The following is a 21439-nucleotide window of genomic DNA, read 5'->3' as shown; positions in this document are numbered from 1 at the left end:
TGTATTTCTGGCATGAAATGTGTTTCACATTAAAGAAATTGAGTGGGGGAAGCTCTTTAATACAGAATGACTCATTTATAAATGCAGATGGAATGGCAGAATTAGAGAGTTTATTGCAAATGCTGATGAAATAACTGAGTCAGGCAACGGTCCCTGGTGGGAATTAAAACCCTTAGGAGCAAAGGTAACAGGGAGCTTGACAATAAACGGGCCAGGCTGCCGCCACCTAAATTCACTGAGCAATCTCAGCATCCCTGAAAGGGAGACATCAGACATCACGCTCCTCCTCCTCGATGCAATTCAAACTCCCAGCATGCCCATGAAGTACGTGGGCCCCAAAATTGAACCTGAAGGCTTCAGACCCAAATTGTGGTCTGTAGGAAACAGAGAGGATCGAGTTACAAATTAATCCCATGAAGAACCCATCAGCCCAATCCAAGGTGCAGGATACTCCACAGAACAACAGAATAGGATTGTCAACTAGATGGTGGTGCAGTCAAGACAACCTGCAGGCCTGAGGTTGCCATCACTAGAAGGGCCTTTAGAAGAGCCTGCTCCAGGGCTGGCCCTTGGCTGGTATCTGGGTACTTGGCTTTTGGAATGTTCCCTATGTTACCAAGTGATAAGGCTATTCTGTGGGCCTGGAGCACTGCATTCTGCTGTACCAGCACACCTAGACTGTTTGTATAAATATGTGACTTATGGTTTTAATACCTGCTTTCCTTCTGGGAGTCTGGGACTTTGGTGGGCTTAAGGGTGCCTATATGATAAGCCCCTGACAAAACCTTGAGCTCTGAGTCTCGAGTAGGCTGCCCTGGACAGAAACAGTGCTGCTGGAAGAAGGGACATGTCCCATGTGTCCCTTCCGGGAGACGAGACCTTCCAGAAGCCTGCTCCTGGACTCCTCCAGACTCTGCCTCATGCGTCTTCTCCCATTGCTGGTCACAGTAATAAACCACAGCCCAGAGCACAGCTTCCTCTGGGTCTGTGAGTCCTTCTAGAAAACCACAGAGCATGTGGGTCGTCATGGGAACCCCAGAACAGTGATAATATGGACTGAAAAGAAAACAGAAAAACAATGGAGAGAATAGAGCTGCTCTAGAATACGAGACATAAGAGATGCAACAACTAAACCAATGAGTGGACCTTGTGGGACAAGCGGGGGCTCAACTTACTAGAGCCAACATTCCTCCTCAGGCAGACTAGACAACTGCAGGCAAACTTCTGGAACTTTCCTGGCCACTGACAGCTCCAAGGCATTTCTCATCCCTATCCCAAGCTTGAGAAGAAATACCCCTTCAGAGCCACATCCTCTACTGACCTTCCGGGCTCAACCTACTGGAGCCAACACTCCCGTCAATGTGTTGCTGTAAATCTGGTTTCACAATTAAACCAATGATGGATCTGCCCAGCCCAGGGAGGGTCTGCACTTGGCTTCGTGCTATTAAAGTTAGAGCCACACTTAATGTTTCCCAGAAACACTGAATTTATAGGACATGAGATCATTTGTGAAAAGGCCCATTAGCTGAATTGATAAAATGTAACAGATAATCCTTCCCCACACGTCCCCCAAGGTCTCCCGAGTCCCCATCATGTATGCAATCCTATGAAGCAGGTAGGGGACCTGTGAACGTGCCCGTCTTACAGAAGAAGACCCTGCACCTCAGAGAGGCTCAACACTTGTCCCCACAGGGTCACACTTTGAGTGACGGTGACAAAATCCCGTGCATATTCAGTTTTCTCAGGTAACTTTTACCAATGCCTGCCAAAACTCAGCTTGCATATGTCAGTTGCCAAGATTCAACAAATATTCCAGTACGAATCAATTTTCCACCCAGAATGAGAGAAATGTTACGTTTCAGGAAAGACACTATTGCAATGTGATTAAGAAGCAGGACTGAGCCCAGCCAGAGCACCCAACAAGTTAAAAGACACTTACTTGTGGGTGCAGATGAATCAAGGAGAGCAAGCATGAAAGTTACCTCGAATATAATCAGCACATAGACCCCAGCGAGGATGACCGCAGCAATGGTCACTTGTGTTTCCACGCTTGCACGGAGGTACTGATGAGCCATCAAAAGAGGAACAGCCGGGGTCTGCTGCAGGGAGGCTCGAATGCTGATGAAAATGGTCTCTCTGCAGAATGAAGCAAAAGTTTTACTGCTGGTAAAGGAAACAGACCTACATCAACAATTAGTGCCTGCTACCTCGGTGTCCTTCCCAACACAAATCATCCGTGGCCATAACCAGAGCCCAAACTGACCTCAGAGTGATTGAGCCCAATGCCTGACCTGGCAGGCGAGGCACTCTGAGCACAGGTGAACAGTGTGAGACGCTCCCCGACTCGCGGCCAGGCCCATTTGATGTAGGCTCCTCAGCCCCCATCAGGAAGTAGCCGCCTCACTGCAGGTGCCACTCCAACAATTAACAGGGAGCAGGGATGTTCACATTGGTTCTAGCCATTTAATTTTCTCTCTTCCTCCTCACCACACACCTGACAGCTTTGCCTGCTAACAAATAGCAAAGCCAGCTATTCTCACATGTGAAAGATTCAGAAAAGGGCCACGTGCAACCTGATAATATGTAGACAGGTTGTCACCGATAGTGGGAAAAAGCACCAGGAACAAGAAGCATGCAAGTCATCAACAGTATGTGGCATGCTGACACTACAGTACTTTCCTGAAAGTTCAGTCAGTAACTGTTCTGACCTGAATTGTGGCCCCTCCAAATTCCTATGTTTGCATCCTAACACTCAGGACTTCAGAATGTGACTGTACTTGGAGATAGGGTCTTTACAGAGATGATTAAGTTAAAATGAGGCCATTAGGGTGGCCTTAATCCAATCTGACTCATGTCCTTATAAGAAGAGGAGATTGGGACACAGACGTGTACAGAGGGAAGACCATGTGAAAACAGCGAGAAGATGGCCACCTACACGCCAAAGAGAGAGTCCTCAGAAGAGACGAACCCTGCTGACACCTTGAGGAAATAAATTTCTATTGTTTAAGTCACTCAGTCTGTGCTATTTGTTATGGCAGGCCTAGCAAACTCATATGGTAACCAAGAGTACAGACTTAATATGGAGTGGCATTAATTAGAGAAAAAAGAGAAAGGATACTAAAATTTCCTAGAATGCCCATTGTATAGCTTCATGATATTAATGAAATTAAAGCATCAGCTATAAGATACCATTTGCTTCAAAATGGACCCTGCAATCAACCCTCTTATTTCCTGATACGTGTGGTTAAGATGCCCTCCCACATCGTTCATGTTCATTGCCTACACAGGAAGAGCGACTCATCCAAGCCACGTAACTGATCCAGCTATATGCCAAAAATCGGAGTCCCACAGGTCAAACTTCTTTAGGTGAGCGTGTCCCAGAGGACCCTCCCCCAAGACCTCCTCACCTGAGACTCACCTGCTTAGTACCTCAAAGGTCCTGCTCACCACAGAGCGCTCACTTCTTCTCGGATTTAAAAATATTGTCCAATTATGAGCGACCTGTAAAAGTCATAAAACCGTGGTAAGGCTTTTAGCCTGAAAGTAAGCTGGGATCTGGCACTATTCAGTGTAGGTGCTGGTTTGGAATAAGAAAGGAGAAAGAGGAACAGCAAGGTCTCTTACATGGCTCCCACATCCCTCCCATTTCCACAACTTGGAGGCTTGCTTAACAAAGAATACAGAAGCATGAATACAGAATTAGTGTATGAAGGTATAGAAGTAAACACAGATTGATTATGAAACAAGGAAATCATCGCACGTTACTGGAGACTTGGAGTCTCCTGAGGCCTCTGAGGCAACTAAGGAGAAATGCTTGCTTAGAACTACTTCCTGCTCCAAACTGGAGGCAGGAAACTCCACACCTGTGTCACAGGGGCCCATGGGAGGGAGGACATGAGGACAAAGCTTCCTTTGCTGCAGGCAAACCCGCCCCCCATGTTCTCATGGAGAGCAGGGTAGTGGAGAAACCAGCTGAGGGGGCCAGTTATGAGCAGAGAGGGAGGGTTAGTCAGGGCAGAGGTGGGTGACCTGGCCAAGGGGCCCAGGAACTTTTGATGGGAGGACAAGAGTCTTGTCGCCCACAAATCACAAAGGAAATTGAAAATAGGAACTCTGAAATTGATCAAAGCATGAATGAGACACCATAAGTTCTCTTAAAACACTTTGGTGTTAGGAAAAAGCGTATTGGAAAAAATCCTTTAATAAAGATCTCCTGTGTTCATGTTTCTGGAGCTGGATTTGTGTGTGGGCACTGGAGCAGGGAAGCTCCATACCACCCTGTGGGCAGGCAGCTACGCCAGCAGGCTGCGAAAGGTCATGCCCTCCTCCACACAAGGCTCACAGACAAGCAGACAGAAGTGCGCCCACCTCATCTTACTGAGGAGGAGCTCTTGGCAGTGGGCTGTGCACTGCACGTGGGGAAGCCAAGTCTGCGTGCTAAGACCACGGACAGGGCAATGGGTTTAAAACATCAGTGCTGCATCGGCCACCATGCATGAAACTGCAGCTTTGTTCATAAGTGAGACCTGTGCTCTGTGGAGCCTGCTCTGCATGGCAGGAAAATGTGAGGGGTGTGGTAACCCATCAGATGCTCCATTTTAGATGACACAGCCTTGTGCACCAGCACGGTTTTCTTCTATTGGTTACAACAGGAAAAAACTATGAACTAGGGATATTACTTCATACAGCAGCCAGCATCACAACCCAGGGGCCTCACTGAGGCCAGGACTCCGGGGATGGGTCAGGGTGCACAGAGAGGGGCCGGGCCTTGTCTGGGCTCTGGGCCATGGTGACAACACCACTGCTGCCTCTCCCTGCCTTCGCAGGACGGGAACTGAGTCTCAAGACAGGAACTGAGCACAGGGCCTATCACTCTGGAAGCTGAAGCTCAGGGAAACTAAGGCCAGTCTCAGCCAAGCGTCCAGAAACCCCAGGGAACACGCAGCTGGAGCGTCTTCCGTTCCATGAGGAAAGGCCCAGGTTCAACCGCACTTTAACAACAAAAAACTACTTTCAAATACATAACGTTTCCCTGAATTGCCCCGTAAAATCATTCTGAATAAAAAAACTCGCAAGCCTGATTTTACTGAAATGGCAAGAGTTTTATAAATTGACTCAGAGAAAAGGAGTAAAGAGAATCTCAAAGACAAAGCTAAAGATAAGGACTTGCCTAATCACAGTGTCATTGCCTTATGCTCCCCCATCAAATTCATTCAAAGGAAACTCGATTGATGAAGAGATGAAATGCGTTTTTACAATTCCTTTCAAATAACTTATAAGTGTAACCTGCTGTGGCCGCCGCCACCTGGAGCCTGGAGCGTCGACCTGGGTCACCTCCACCACGATGTGCTCTTCTCTTCCAGGACGACTCGGGCCGCTGGCCACGAGGGCCCCTGCCAGGTCCACCTGGAGCAGCGTGGAGTCCCCACGGCTGCTGAGGTTCGCAGCTGGGGGAGCGTCAAGGTGAACCACAAAGCAAGAAGGAGAGGCCTAGGTCCCCCACCGCCTGCCCACTGAACACCCTCCTTGTTAGGTGCACAAGCAAACACACGTCCAGACTGTTTCCTCCAACTGCGCTGCTGCCCTTGACTGACCCTCCTTACCTCTTCAGCCCCTCACTCCTGGCATGTGCAATTGGTTCTGCCTTGTTTAATCGTGTGCATCTCGAATCCTCTGGTTTAATGTCTAAGTGGTGTATCCCCATCCTACTATCATCTCTGCTTCCTCTTTTTGCAGCCAACATGAAACTCCTACCCAAGTTCCTGGACCCACGGGGAGTGGCAGACAGGATGGCTGCACATATGAACAGACGGACTAATCCACTTTCACGGCCAAATCCTAAGGGCTAGGTCTTTACTTATAAGCTGAGAAATCACAAACAGCACTGAAAATGAGAATTCTGAAACTAGCTAATCAGTGCTGTCCATTGTGGTGAGAGGAGACAAATCCCCTCAAAGATGTAAAGGGCTCTTGACCGAGTAGAGTTATCAGGAAAAGAGGCTTCCTCCCTCAAAATGTGATGCCCGTGGTGCTTATCCCCCCTGCACCTTGGCCGCTCAGCTCCCACAGCCCACATTTGGGTGCTACATAAGTGTAGGAGCCTGTGCTACACGGCCCTTCTCTCTGCTCCAGGCCGACTCCTGCCTCTGCGGCAAGGTTCTGGGGTGCACGACATGGAGTCTACACAGCGGCTAGCCCAGTCATTTTGATCCAGAAGAGACAACTGCTGCACGTGGAAAAATGAATCTCAAAATGGTGTATGCTTTGTGTGAGGTCTCAAAAGTCTTAGCAGCAGCTCACTGGTTGTAGGAAGATTCAGTGGCCAATTCCTTTACTCTTCCTTAAAACCCTGAAAGAAACAGGTGGTTTATCGAGCACACTTAGGCAGAAGGCAGAACTTCACTGCTGCCAGAGTGTCTACAGGATTTGCACTGAGTGTTGGGGAGTGCCAGTGAATGGTTAATCCTTTTTCATTGTCTGGTTCCTCCAGCAAAATGTAGTCATGTGCCACATAAGGGCGTTTCAGTAACGACGGACCACATATTCAATGGTGGTCCCATAAGATTAGTACCACGTAGCCTAGGTGTGTGGTAAGCTATACCATCCAGGTGCGTGTAAGTATGCTCTATGATGTTCACACGACAAAACTGCCTAACGATGCATTTCTCTGAACACGTCCCTTTGTTAAGCGACACATAACTGTACTGGTTTAAAAAACATGTACAAAAACATCTGGGTAAAGAAAGTGTTTTATCAGCACTGTTGTCCATGTGAGAGCCCAGAAGCAGCAGCTGTCCCCAGCACTCGGTTGGAAAGCCTCTCCACGCACCTATGCTGCTACTTGGGTTCCAAAAAGGACAAATGGAAAACAGAAGTCCCACATGAGGCAGGATGTACTAAGAAAAGGCCCAAAGAGACACTGCTGCTTCTGCCACACCAAAATTATTCCTGTCCTGGTCTTTCCCCAGAGCAGACACAGGATGGAATGGGGAGAAATATTTCAACACAAAATGGATTCTAGACACCTTGCAGAAACCCAGGAGGTGGAACAGCACCACCTGGAGGCTAACGTTGGAAGAGCAGCAGCTTCTCCCTCTAATTTTTCATTGTTTTTGGAGCGTCTGTTGCGAACCGAGAGCAAAATGAATAAAACAAGGACTTTGTCCTCGGGAGTCTCATGCCCTAGCAGGGAGACGACCTGGGAACAATTAAGGCACCCTATGATCAACCGCCCAAATGAAGACATGCAAAATCCAAGGGTCACGGGACCCCATGCCCTTCCAGCCTTCCTCTCCTGTCTTTCCAGATGCCAACCATGTGCTTAGGATTCAAAGCCCAGAGGGATGTTCTGGTGTCAGCAGGGACTTCCAGATCCCAGCAAACAGAAGCCTCTGGTGGAGCCCCACCCCTGCAGGCAGCTTTGATCCTTCCTTCCCGGCCATGCTGGACTGTCTGCCGTGCTCCTAACACACAGTTCCCTGCTTTTGCCTCAAATGCCTCCCCCAAAGCTGGAGAATCTCTCCTATCTTTTGAGATCTTGCTCAAGCTCTCCTCTCCTTAAACCTTTCCTTGCACCCACGACTCCAGGACCCTCTTGCTCTTTCTCGCGTTCCTCCGTGGACAGGGCATACTCTGTTAAAGCGTTTATTCACACCATACTGGGGTTTGTTTTAGATTTCTCTCCCCAACTGGTCTAGCTCCTCAAGGGAAGGAACTACATCTTATTCATTTCTCTACTCCTCTGGAGACTACTGTACTAATGTACTTGTTGCCACATGAGATGTCCCCAACAAATATCTGTTTAACTAATAAATATTTGTTCACAGCATCATCCTTGAAGTCCTCCAAACCTAGACCAGAGTCCTGGCCAGATGGCGGTGTGAAGGAGAGGAGACAGAGAAATCACCTCCTTCTTCTGGCTGCATCAACGACGTCCTCCTGCCTTTCCCATTACCCAAATTTAAGCCATCTTTCAAGACCTAACCTGACACACCCCCTAAACCCCTTCCCACTCTGTGAGCCCCTAGACCTCCCTCCTCTGAGTTCCTGGCTAATCGTCCCCCTGTTATTCCTCCAGTGAACATGACCTCCTACTGCCTCTGGTTGTCCCAAGTCAGGCGGCTGTCCTAGAGGCACACACCTGGTGGGGAGAAAGACACGTGAGCAGAGCACTTCTGAACAGCAGGTGACATGCTGCTGCCAGGCATGAAACTAGTCCGAGAGAACCTGTGGACGGGCCTTCATTTCTACCTAGACTATAGAGTCCTCTTGGGCTTACCCTTCAGCTTGTAACAGAGCCTATCAAACGTTAGGACTCTCTCCTTGACCAAACTCTAGTCAGGGTCCTCTAAACTCTCTTCTTGACTAGGCTTCATCCTTGGCCTGATGAGCCCATTTCATCCAAAATCCTCCCACTATTGATACCCAAACAAGTTCCTCTTAGTCATTTTCCATCCTCTCCCTCACCCTGCCCATTGGCTATAGATCCCCTGCTGCCCCTGTTATATTCAGGGTTGAGCTCAATCTCTCCCCTATTTTGAGTAAAGTCTTCTTTGACTGTTTAATGCTTGCTGGTGCAATTTTTCTTTGACATACTCTTTGCTGAATTGAATAGAGGTAAGAAAATGGGGCCCCTTTAGACTCCACTTCATGATAAAAACAGGAGCAATGTTATTTGATAAAGTATGAAAGATTAAGGATTGATCAATTTATGAAAAATAAATCTATCTTGTGCCAACGTATTTTCTCCAGCATTTGGGGCCCAATGGGTGAACAATTGCCCTTAATCTCTAGAGTGGCAAGGGTCAATAGAATTCTCTGTGGTGATAGAAATGTTTTACAGCTGCACTGTCTGATACAGTAGTCACTAACCACATGTGGCTATTGAGCACTTGAAATGTGGCTGATGTGAAAGAGGAAGTGAAACTTTAATGTCATTCACATCACTAATATAAATTTAAATTTAAAGAGCCACAGGTGGCCAGTGGCTACCATATTGGACAACGTAGTTCTGGAGTGGTCTAGGGAGCTTAGGACAAAAGTGAGGAAGAACAGGAAGGGACAAAATCATTTAATGTGTATAATGGTTCCTTCACTTACTCTGAGAACCCAGGGTTACGATGCAGGGTGTGATGGAAAATAGACCATATGTCAAGAAAGAAAGAAAAAGAAAGGAAGGAGAGGAGGGAGGGAGGGAAGGACAGGAGGAAGGCTAGTGAGCAAGCCTAGTTAATCTGCTTATATATAACCTGGCTTGCAGACCATTATTCATCTGCCTAATGACCTAGGGGCCTTGGACAGGTCTCCCCCATAACAAGCACAGACAACAATTCAGGAACAAAGAACCTCAAGTGCCTACAATCACAGCCACTTCCTGTTTCACAATGCTTCTAAAATAAACCCTGCGATTACTGACATGACAAAGCTCAACTGTTACAAAGGAGACATAAAAGGGGAAAGGTAGCTTTGTTATTCTCCAGCTAAAGGAGAGTTGGGCTGTCTCCAAAACACACCCCTGTGTCTGTCATCCAGACCTCTCATCTGGCCAGGCCCGTCCAGGGGTCCAGCCAGAATCAGGGAGGAAGGACGCAGGGACTCTTCACGCACAAGGGCAACCACAAGAACATTGTTACTGGCCTTTCAAAACAAAGCCTGAATCACATCCTACCTCAGACCTGCCCATAATGCCCCTGTCCTGAGAATCACCTTCAAAGGTTGGAGCTTGGTGCACAGACTCTCCTCCCATGCCCACACCTTTCATAGACCACAGCAGCCGCTGGCTCTCTGGGGGCATCCAGGAGGGACCGCTGACTTCTCATCTCTCCTTTCACAAACCCCCACAGCGAGTTTTCACCCCAGAGTCTTGGGAGAGGGTCTGTGAGCTTCCGGAAGTCCGTGGGAAATCCAGTGAGAACATGATGCATTTTCTGAGGAGCACGTGGGAAGCTCAAATCAGCCCTTGTAGGGGTCAATGATTGACACAGAGTGTCTCTTTGACCAGACTTTGGTCAGGCTCCTCTGAGCTCTTCTCAATTAGGCCCTGACTTTGGGGCTTCTGTGTTCATCTCCGCATTGTCCAATTTTAGCAAGAATCCTGCTAAGTCAGTTTAGCCAGAATCTCCCACCCTCAACGTCTGATCACCCTCAATATCTAACCAAACTCCTCATCGCCCATCGTCCTCCAGTTGGTGTCTGATCACCCTGGCCTGCCTTTGGCAAGAATCCTGTCAGGTCAGTTTAGCCAGGATCCCCCCTGACCCGATGTCTCCTCTTAGTAATTTTCCATCCACTGCCCCTCACCAGGCTCTTTAGTTATAAATTCCCACTTTCCATTGCTGTATTCAGAGTCAAGCTCAATCTCTCTCCCCTACTACAAGACCCCATTGCAGTGGTCTCTACATCTATTGCATTGGTCCTAACTAAAGTCTGCCTTACCATCTTTAACAAGTGTCACTGAACATTTTTTTTTCTTTAACATTTATGGTACCTGAGACTTAGATAGGATCAGATTCATCACTGAGCTCCCGGACGACTCACTGAGGACCGCAAGTACACACACTTGAAGCCTTGTCTTCACTCCCGACTGATGGATCCAGGATCCATTAGTGAGTCTGATTCCTGAATCCCTGCTCCAGACGACAATCCACTGAAGTTGGTAGCAACAGATTCTTAAGATTCTGAGTATACTCTAGAAGCTGGGTAAGAGGCCCAGGCTTCTTTGTTTGAAAGGTACCTGCTGGGCTGTAAGTCTCTTCCAGGCTCTTTGTTTGCAGTGAGGATCCACTTCTTGACTCCTGGGCTGGAAGACTTTCTTCCCTGGCTCTTTTTTTTTTTTTAATTTTTTATTTTTTGGTGAGGAAGAGTGGCCCTGAGCTAACATCTGTGCCCATCTTCCTCTACTTTGTATATGGGAAGACGCCACTGCATGGCTTGATGAGCAGTGTGTAGGTCCGAACCTGCGAACCCCGGGCCGCTGAAGAAGAGCACATGAACTTAACCACTATGCCATCAGGCTGGCCCCTCTGCCTCTTTTTGAGGCCTCTGTTACCTGCTTCTCCTAGGGGAACTTCTCAGTCAACTGAAACCCCTCTCCTCGAACCCCTGCTGAATTTGGAACTTCAATGGCCTCTTTAGAAAACTTAGATTTAGAAAACTTAGATTTAGAAAAATCTCCCAAAAGGGTCTCTTCTAAAACCTCTCCTTTCCCATCATCTCTGCTTCTCCTTCCTCTTCTTACCATCTTCCATCTTGCCTCCAGTTCCCTTGAAGCCTTTGATACGTCCCACTTCAAACCCCTAACTCCTCCAACCCTCTGTCCACCCTGCCAGACTTCTCCCTTCCCACTTCAGCCACTCAATTCTTCACAGCCACTTGAACTTTAGGCTTCCTGCTCCCATTGGGGGCTTTCAAAGGACTCAGGGACCTCCCAAAAGCAACCACCTGAAAATGAAAAGAGCTCATTACAAATAGACTGGATGTTTTACCCACTTAGATAGCTTTGGAGACATCTAGATGGCCACTAGATATATCCTCAGCCTAAAATGTAGTCCATAATCTACATTATAAGATAACATATCAGGGCAAAATAAAGTCTTAAAAGTCTTCTCCACAAATATTGGTTAAAAAAAAAAAAAAAAGCATTAGCCCTCCTATTTAACAGCTCTCATTAACTTGTCCCATTTGCCAGAAACACAGTTTGGACAAAAACATAAAATGAAGGAAAGATGCTAGATGCTAGCTATTTTACATAAACCAGTAAGTTTTGTATTACTGACTCACAGCTAAAATTTTAGAATGAAAGCTATAAGATCTCTGTTTACATCTGCCTGTATGTTTATGTATATGTACACATGTATGTATGTATGTCATGTGTATGTGATATTTTTCTACCTCCAGATGGTATTACCATATTTATTTATAAAATTCCTTAAAAGAGTTCTAGTCAAATTGGCTTAGAGATAAATGAATGCTTGTATAAATTAAATATTCCTAAAACGCCCAGAAGTATAAAAACTAACCCAGGTGCTTTTCAAGTTCACATGACTTGGGTAATCTTTGGTAAATAAGATTAGTTTAATATTGTTAGTTTAATAAGAACAGTTATGTCTTCTGAATTATCAGCATTAAGTATAATATGAGCATGCATTTTTATTCTACTTAGGTTTACTACTCAAACAAGGTTAGAAATAGTTAACAGGAAAATAACTTCCAATGATGGCTAGCTTTGTTTGGTGTTATCGTATGTCTGCCTAAAATTAGTTTCCAAAATTTTTGAGTAATTTGCAACCTTATAGTTATGATAAGTTAAGTCAATAATAGAGTTTCCTTAATAATTTCTAAGTAAGATCAACTTTAGCCAGCCCTGGTGGTCTAGTGGTTAAGATTCAGTGCTCTCACTGCTGTGACCTGATTTCATTTCCCAGTCAGGGAACCACACCACCCAACTGCTGATTACCATACTGTGGTGGCTGCAAGTTGCTGTGATGCTGAAAGCTATCCCACCAGTATCTCAAATACCAGCAGGGTCACCCATGGTGGACAGGGTTCAGTGGAGATTCCAGACCAAGACAGACTAGGAAGAAGGACCAAGCCACCCACTTCCAAAAAAACTGGCCATGAAAACCCTGTGAATAGCAGTAGAGGACTGTCTGATACAGTGTCAGAAGGTAAGAGGATGGCACAAAAAGACTGGGTAGGGTTCTGTTCTGCTGTACACAGGGTTGTTAACAACAACAAAAATAAACTACTGAAACATTCATTGCTAAGCATAAGTTTAACTTTATATACTTATGGCTTCTGATTTTTGTACAGTATAGAGAGACAAAGTATATCAGCGTCTGTTAATAAACATGTTCTTTTTTGCCAACATGAAAAATTATACTCTGAGAAAACAGCATATACCTATAAGAAATGTGACATGGTATAGTCATAAAATTTGCTAGTCTGCTACACAATATGGGTATATGACAGACAATTCACAATTGCCTATTTCTTAGTTTTGTCTGTAAAAAAAGATTATGAATGTTTAAAATTATAAGAAATATATATAATTAAAACTACTAGAAATAATAAAGGTGAAGAGAAACAACTTTGCAGGAAATATATGAGATATGAAGGATGTGTTTTTGTTCAGGGCAAAAGAAACAAATTTATTCGAAGGTAGAATGACTGGTTATTCCAGAACGAGAAAAAGGAAGACGTAGGGGAAAAAACAACCTGAATGGATATTAGAAAACTGTAAAAGGTTTGAGGAAAAGAGCTCTTATTTCATGTAGTCAAGCTGGCTAAGATTCGAATGGATTTATTTGTAAATTTTTTTTAAATGGGCCTTAATATCAAAAGTGCACTGATACAAAACTAGAATTAGATTTTCTCTTTGTTAAAACAACAAAGTTTTCTTGGATTATCGGTCTGTCCTCAATAAGAGATTGCAAAAGGTTTTTCTTTACCTTTGAAGTAATCTACCTAGGAAACCAAGGTCTTGTGTTTTATCAGAATAATATCCTATGCTTTATGTTAACATTTATCATGTTCTTGATTATTTAAGAGAACCTAAGTATTGTTTCATAGTGATCTGTGATCCTATTTATCAAGAGTTCAAACTTTTTGAAGTTTTTGACTTCCCCAAATCAAATCTTAAATTAAATATTCTTGTTCTTCAACTGACCTTGAGATTTCTCAGAGGGCCTCTGGGAAATCTCAAATGATTTGTTATTTTACCTTTTCAGAAAAATGTTAAAAATAATTTGGTTTATTTGATATATTGAATTGCATGAAAAGGCATTTTCAAATAAGAAGAGATGTTTAACTTTCCCTAGGTTATATTTGTGTGTGTAACTATTATTAATATAAGTATTTCAGAAATTGTATGAAATTCACAGAAATTTGTCAAAACCTTCACTGTCCATGATATGTCTGGGATAATGCTATCAGTCATAAATCTGGTTATTTTGTTAAAATATTGTATGTCACAGGGATAACCAAATTTTCTTGTCAAATGAACTCTCAACAGATCTTTAACCATGGCCATTTTAAGTTGTTGTTTGTTTTGTTTTGTCACCCACAGATAGTTTTCATTTTATTCTGATGCCTTCCTGAAACGCTTGCAAACAAAAATGAAACATTTATCTTTTTCACTACCTGATCTCTCCAGAATTTGGAGACTTTTATTGAGTCTTCTTACTTTCATGGCAGTATAGTTATTTGCATAACTTCAATAGAAATCTGTTTCTACTTGCAACAGGATACAATTGGAAAAACTGGTTATACTACCAAGACTTTGACTGGAAAGTCATATTTGAGAATTATGTGCATGTGAATTATGTGGTTTAAAGAGCTAACGTTGACTTATGGAGCTAATGCTTACAAAGCCTTCTTGGAAAAGTCAGCCTAGTACCTGGCTTACAGGATTGCCAGCCTTACAGGTAAGTAAGGAAGATCACTTCCCGGCAGGCCCAGGAATCTCAGGATATCTTGGAGACATTAAAAAGAGAAGAATTCACCCAAATCTCTAGATACTGAAGGTAAAATCTAGTAGTGAGTTCCTAGCATGGCTTCCTAGCATCAAGAGGCTTTTAAAAGTCTAATCTGAGATTTCTCATGAAAAGTTACAACAAAGCCAACTCAAAAAGGCCAACGTGATGAACTACTATTCTTCCTGCATTTATGTAAATAATCAGGCCAAACCTAATGAGATTATACTTATTTTGTAAACAAGAATAACCTTACTTTGGTTGTTTTTTAATCAAAAAGGGGGGGAGTGACTGTAGAAAGAAATTTATGTCAGTGGAAAACTATAGTGCACTATAATTCTTCTAGTTTCCTCCAAGGTCTGGCTACAACTCTCCAAACTAACATTTCCAGTTTTTCTCCCACCCTCCTGACTTGGCACCACTAAGAACTAAAAACCTGACTGCCCAGATCCTTATTGGAGCTATCTAAAGAAGTTCTCCAAGCTGAAGCTGGATGCTTCCATGCCCTGCTCCGAGAGAGAACCATGACTATGACACTGATGTCTATGCCATCATCAGAGACATCCAAACTACAAACCAAAAAATTCCTTGAATTGCCACTGCCACCCTCACTCATTTCATCTAAAGATACTTTGTGCCCAACATCTAGAAATCATCTTGACTGGCTACCCTCTAGACTCAGAAACTGGGTTTCCAAACATTAATCTTTGTTTTGTTTTGTTTTTTTATTTTCATAAGAATCCCCCCCATTAAATTCCTGACTGCACACATCACCCAGCAAATATCCTCCACTACCAAGTCCCAACAGACGGTTCACCTGGTCCTTAATGAACAAAAGGTGACTAAGGAGAAATGGACTTATATGTTCAGAAGAAAGAAAAATGTCTCCTCTTTCCTTGAACAAGAGGAGGGACTGACAAAGTCTTTCCTTGACTAAACTTTGTTCAAGCTGTTCTGAACTCTTTTCACAACTAGGCCCTGACTTTGCGGCTTCTGTGTTCATCTCTGCATTGTCCAATTTTAGCAACAATTCTGCTAAGTCAGTGTAGCCACAATTTCCCATCTTCCATATTTGATCACTCTCAATATATGATCACATTCCTCATCTCTCACCATCCCCAGTTGGTGTCTGATTACCCTGGCCTGCCTTCAGCAAGAATCCTGTGAGGTCGGTTTAGCCAGGATCCCCCCGACCCCTGATGTTTCCTCTTAGTAATTTTCCATCCACTGCCCCCCCACCAGGCTCCTTGACTATAAATTCCCATTGTTGTATTCAGAATCAAGCTCAATCTCTCTCCCCCTTGAATAATTTTTTCTATAACATGATCCACAGAAATGTAAGAACCACTCTGTAGCATTCCTATCATCTCACACAACTCTCTCCCATCTCTTCCACTTCTCTTTTTCTCTCTTCATGCAAATACACAGGCTACTCAGAGAACAGGAAAGAGACCTGCCCAGTCACACCTGCTACCAAGAAAAACCCACTTGCCTGCCAGTCACTAGGATGGGCCTGGGCCTGTTCAAGTCCTGGCCAGGGCCTGGTGCACTTGGGCTGCCCTCGAAGAAACGTTTTGCAAAATACTTTAGAATAAAAATGATGTGGTACGGTTCTTGGTGGGATGAATAGACAGCTTTTATTTATTATCTGATCTTAGTATCCTGACTTGTTATGCCAACTTAGGATTTCTCCTGATCGATAAGGTTCACGCGGGAGTTGTCACAGTATAATCACCCAGCTTCCCCCAGATATTTCCCTCTCCCTGTCTGGATCTCACTGGAGACTGTTTCTGGACGGGATCCAGCCTCGCCCTCCATGTTCTGGGGTTGGCCTGGGAAGCAGGGTATGACCACCTGCAATGAAGTCACACTAAGGGAGAACAGCATCCATCTCCTAGGGGCATCATGAAGCCAGGCCTCCACCCTGACAGTTGCTTTGAGAAGGCCCCAGGGGGAGCTGGGGACAGCAGCAGGACATCTTAGTTTTTTCAACCTATAGATGTGATCTAGAGGTAAGACGTGAGAATGAGAAACAAAGTTTATCAAAATCATAGAGCTCTTCAGTTCTCTCACAAGGAGATACTTCTTTGACTAAAGCTCAGACACAATTTTAAGGTGGTAAAGCAAATATAAAGACCTGAGCAGGCTCTCAGATGGACATCAGAGGTACCCCGTCCCGAGAGCAGGTGTGGATGAGTGCTCCCATTCATTTAGGGGCGGGGTGCACCATGCACTGCCCACTAGGGCCACCTCACGGGCTCACCTGAAGGCCTGGAGTGCCAGGTCTTTCTGGAATGCTGCTGGCACCCTGTATGTAGACAGTGGCTCAGCTGAGGGAGAGGGTCTTCTGGGAAGATGTGGGGGGTGGAATCTCCAGAAGGACTCAAGAAAACAAAATATGCAACAGACTACCAGTGACTGCAAGGAAAACTACCCAATTTCCTAAAATTTCAGTTCACCCAGATTATCAACTAAAGACACTAACGAAAAAAATTTTTTCATTTAGTTCTCTGAATAATTTAATTCCTTTTTAAAAGATAATAATCAGAACTATTTGAACTGACCAGAGCTGCTTCCTCCTCTCCTTCGTCTCTTTCCCTCTCCTCTTCCACCCCTCTCTTCCTCCTCTTCCTCTCTTCCTTCCCCTCCCCTTCCTCTTCCCTAGCTCACTTTCTGGGATGCCTCCTCTTCCAGGACCCAGCACCAACCCCACTGCTCTGAGCAGGACTGGGAGCTCTAGGGACTTTCATGCTCAAATGTTCTAATCTAAATGTCCATTCTAAGGAGGTTCTGGACTTTCAGTTTCAGCTGGGATATGTAGGGAGCTGGAGATGCACCACTCCCACTCTTACAACCAGAAAAGGCTGGGCAAACGTACGTTAATGACTTATTCCATGGAGAACGAGGTTGCATCGCAAACCCTCAAACTGAAATCTGGAGTGAGACAGGCGACTGCTGGGAGGAACAGGTCCAAGCATTTGCTTCCCTGGGACTGGTGCCAGCACCACACACAGAAGCAGGTAAGATTAAACCAGAAAATTTTTAAATTGTTGGAGGTCAAGTGCGGGCTAGCATGAGAGTGGGAGCCCCTGGGAGCCACAGAATAGGGGTGTTCACATCTTCTTACAGGCTTTTCCTCCAAGAACCCAGCAGGTGCTCACAGGGAAGATGGGGAAATTGGGAAGACCTCTGAAAAAGCATTAATTTGCTGGAGAAGCATGCCAAATCTGGTAGCCTGAAGGCACAGTGGAACCCCGGCAGCAGGCAGCAAGTAAGAGGGGAAAGTCGCTCTACCCCTGCAGGAGAAACAGGAACAGTGCAGGGCCCGGCAGACAGCTGGGGAGAGGCCGACAATTTCAAGTGTCTGCGGCACCAGAGGTTACCATGGCAACCACAAACTGCAACTTGTGACTAGATTTACACAAACCCCCAACCAATGCCCACAGAAGTTAAGGTGTGCTCATCTCCAAGCTTAAATGCTGTTTACTCAGTGCTATAGACTGAATGTCCGTGTCCCCCCAAGTCTGTATGTTGAAGCCCTAACCCCCAGTGTGGCTATGCTTGGAGACAGGGCCTCTAAGGAAGTAACTGAAGTTAAATGAGGTCATAGGGTGGGGTCCTGATCTGAAAGGATTAGTGTTCTTATAAGAAGAGACAGCAGAGGGCCGGCCCCATGGCTTAGCAGTTAAGTGCGCGCACTCCGCTGCTGGCGGCCTGGGTTTGGATCCCGGGCGCGCACCGACGCACCGATTCTCCGGCCATGCTGCGCCCACGTCACACATACAGCAACTAGAAGGATGTGCAGCTACGACATACAACTATCTACTGGGGCTTTGAGGGGAAAATAAATAAATAAATAAAATCTTTAAAAAAAAAAAAAAGAAGAGACAGCAGAAAGTGCTCCTTCTCTCTTACACATGCGCACACACACACACACACACACACACACACACACTCTGAAGAAAGAAAGGCCCTGTGAGGACACAGCAGGAAGGCGGCCATCTGCAAGCCAGGAAAAGAGCCCTCACCAAAAACCAAATCAGCTGGCACCTTGACCTTGGATGTCCAGCCTCCAGAACTATGAGAAATAAATGTCTGTTGTTTAAGCCCCCCAGTCTGTGGTATTTTGTTATGGCAGCCTGAGCTGACTAACATTCAGTATCTACTATCCCGAACAACACACCCAGCTTTTAAGGACAAATTACGAGGCCTACAAAAAGGCAAGAGAAAACACGGTATGAAGAAACCAAGCAATAATCAGACTCATATGATACAGCCAAGGAAAGAACCAATGAACTTAAAAGTAGGCCAGTAGAAACCATCCAAGCTGAAATGCAAAAGGCGGTGCGGGGAAGAGACAGAACAGAGTATCTAAGAGCCACAGGAAAGCCAGGGCCTGAGTAGAATGTGCCACTCAGCTGTCATCACCCTTCTGTGGGAACCTGACCACCAACCACCCATCTCAGTTTCACTAGCACTCCCTTCCCATTCTGTTCCAAGGCCCCATCTTTCATCAAACATCCTGGAGGAGCAAATATGCATGGAAGGAACAGCAATCCTCGATGCCACGACCTTCAGCAACAGCTGTAATTGTTCTTGGGTGTCTCTTCACTTTGTGAATCTCAACCATCGATGACTGTCCCTTTCAGTGTATGGTTTGGATACAGTAGCTTTCCAGCGGTGACACAGCCAACAACTGCCAGAACTTTCCTTGATCTGGATACAGGCTAAATAAAATCTGTAATAATCAGAAACATTTAATGACAGACTTTTGGTGAGAGCAATAGGATTTTAAAAAGTCTGATAACAGCTAAATATAGAGGTATGATAACGGTGCTGATTGATGTATCCAAGATTCACCAGCTTACTCTAAATAGCTTTTCTGAGATAGTAAAAGAAAATCCTGATTCATTATACTATTTTCCACTACAATGGACCTTGATTATTGATATTTGCCAATTTTAAGGATTAAATACCTGGTCACAAAATTAAATCATCACAGCTGGGTAAACATGGTTTTCCCATACTGGAGAGTAGGGAATACAACCTACGTGATAGTGGGAGCACAGGTTTGTGGAATTTGCAGAATACTTTATACACCATCAGAAAGTAAATTAAAGTGAAAATAAGATGACAGATTTTAGAAGTTCAAAACAAATTCCTCAAATTCTACTTTGGATGTATTTACAAATCACCACACAGAGCTCAGGTCAGCTCTCAGGGGACCAGGGGAGGCCTGGCCCACTCTGACCTCCTCCTTGGAAATCCCAACGCACCATCCACCCTGCTAAACAGCAGGGGCTTCAGAACCACAAAATTGTGTGAATAGGAAGTAGAGAGGCGAATTGGTAGCCAAAAAAGTAAAATCATGAAGTTTTCAGAATTCCATGTAATTGTTTTTTGTCTCATAGATAGATTTCCTTTCTCTGGGCCACTGCTCCCCTCCCTTGTGGATTATTAAAAAGTTACCTTACTCAGTTCAACTTAGCCAGTATTGACTTCATGTACCACCCCTGCTCAACCACCAGATGCAACACTGCTCTCTCTATGGCACACTGAGAAGAGGAGACTCCTCTCACACATAATCCTGCACATACGTAGAGCCCCAATCCCCATGCCTGCATATGAAATAATGAAATGAAGTATTCGCAGCTGCACATGGTCATGCATATAGCTTCCAGTCATGCAGGGCGCCCAGCATGTCCATCACCACAGGCTGCCTGCATAGCAGAGCCACGGACACCCATGGAGTCCACACGGCACAGTCATGAAAACACCACTCACGTACCCCATCCCCGCTCACAGTCTCACACTCTGTCACAGCAGCATGCACCAACCATCCACTGGGGTCCCCTAACAATGGCACACACAAACTATCTTTATGCCAATGCTAAAAATTGATACACACCCAGAAATAACTCCCCAACCATAGATGACCTCAAAATGGCCACAGAGCACAAATGATCCACATGTCCCATACAGGCACGCACACACACAAACACACAGACCAGCACACAAACACACAGACCTCATACCCGCATGCACACATACAGACACACAGCCAGAAACAGGAGACCACATACCCGCATGTACCACACACCCGCATGCACCACACACACACACATACAGCCAGACACAGGGGACTTCACACTCATTCATTTGGCAAATATATTTTGAGTGCCTGTAATGTGATCCTGGCTAGGGCTACATCAAAACACATCAGAAGGCACACTCAGGTCACCTCCAGAGCCCTGGCTCTGCAGCCCTCCTTGGGGATGCATGGGCAAGTAAAATGGGAGCAGCCTCCAGGGAAGGTACAAACACAGAGCTTCAGTCCCTCCCAAACAAGGTGGCCCAGCTGGGCAGTGGCCCAGCGCACCATCTCAAAGGGACACTGAGACATTCCTGGGGCCACCCATGATCACCAAACATGTCCCAACACAAATAAAGAGTATTTACTACATGTGGTTGAAAAGAGAATTTGGTAAGCCATTTGAGGTGGGAAGTGAGAGCCAGGGGGCAAGCTAACTGCCTTATATGGAGCAATGCTAGGTCTCCAGGGCTTCCATTGTGTAACTGTGGACAACAGCAGAGGAGCATTGCTAAGGACAGGCCTCCCTCACCACCCCCAGCCCACCCCGTGCCCTCAGCATCTCCTCCAAAGAAAGGTGTGAGCCCCACACCTCAGATGCCCAAGGCACCCAGGGGCTCTGCTGAGCCAACAGCAGAGCTCGGGGGCCCACGGTACTCACGGAGCACACCACCACAAAGACAAACAGGCCCGCAACTTTCAGCCACTGCACACAGCGCCTGCAAGAGAAAAGGTAGGCCCCAAGTCGCACCAGACTTGCCAAGCCTCAGACACCTTTCTGAAGCCTTGGGTAACCTCCATCTCAAAGCACATGTTTGGAATTCTTTCCAGAACACGGTATGAAGAAGGACACTGCTGACCTGTAAACCTACAGCCT

The 21439-nt window shown here is 45.5% G+C and overlaps 1 protein-coding gene across 2 annotated transcripts in view; it reads right to left on the bottom strand.

Moving 5' to 3' along the window:
• Window positions 1-21439, bottom strand: part of OCA2 (OCA2 melanosomal transmembrane protein) — a 341967-nt gene that overhangs the window by 246036 nt on the left and 74492 nt on the right. For both annotated transcript variants that reach the window (XM_058542240.1, XM_058542242.1), the window contains exons 5-9: window positions 21224-21281; window positions 19137-19209; window positions 5287-5447; window positions 3419-3501; window positions 1983-2136 (exon numbers count right to left, since the gene is read on the bottom strand). In XM_058542240.1, the coding sequence (XP_058398223.1) occupies window positions 1983-2136; window positions 3419-3501; window positions 5287-5447; window positions 19137-19209; window positions 21224-21281 (529 nt within the window). The remainder of the gene's footprint in view (window positions 1-1982; window positions 2137-3418; window positions 3502-5286; window positions 5448-19136; window positions 19210-21223; window positions 21282-21439) is intronic.

Source organism: Diceros bicornis, chromosome 5, assembly GCF_020826845.1.
Source record: "Diceros bicornis minor isolate mBicDic1 chromosome 5, mDicBic1.mat.cur, whole genome shotgun sequence".
NCBI classification, from domain to species: Eukaryota; Metazoa; Chordata; class Mammalia; order Perissodactyla; family Rhinocerotidae; genus Diceros; species Diceros bicornis.
Note: the sequence above shows the minus strand (reverse complement) of the source record. Positions and strands in the feature narration are given on the sequence as shown.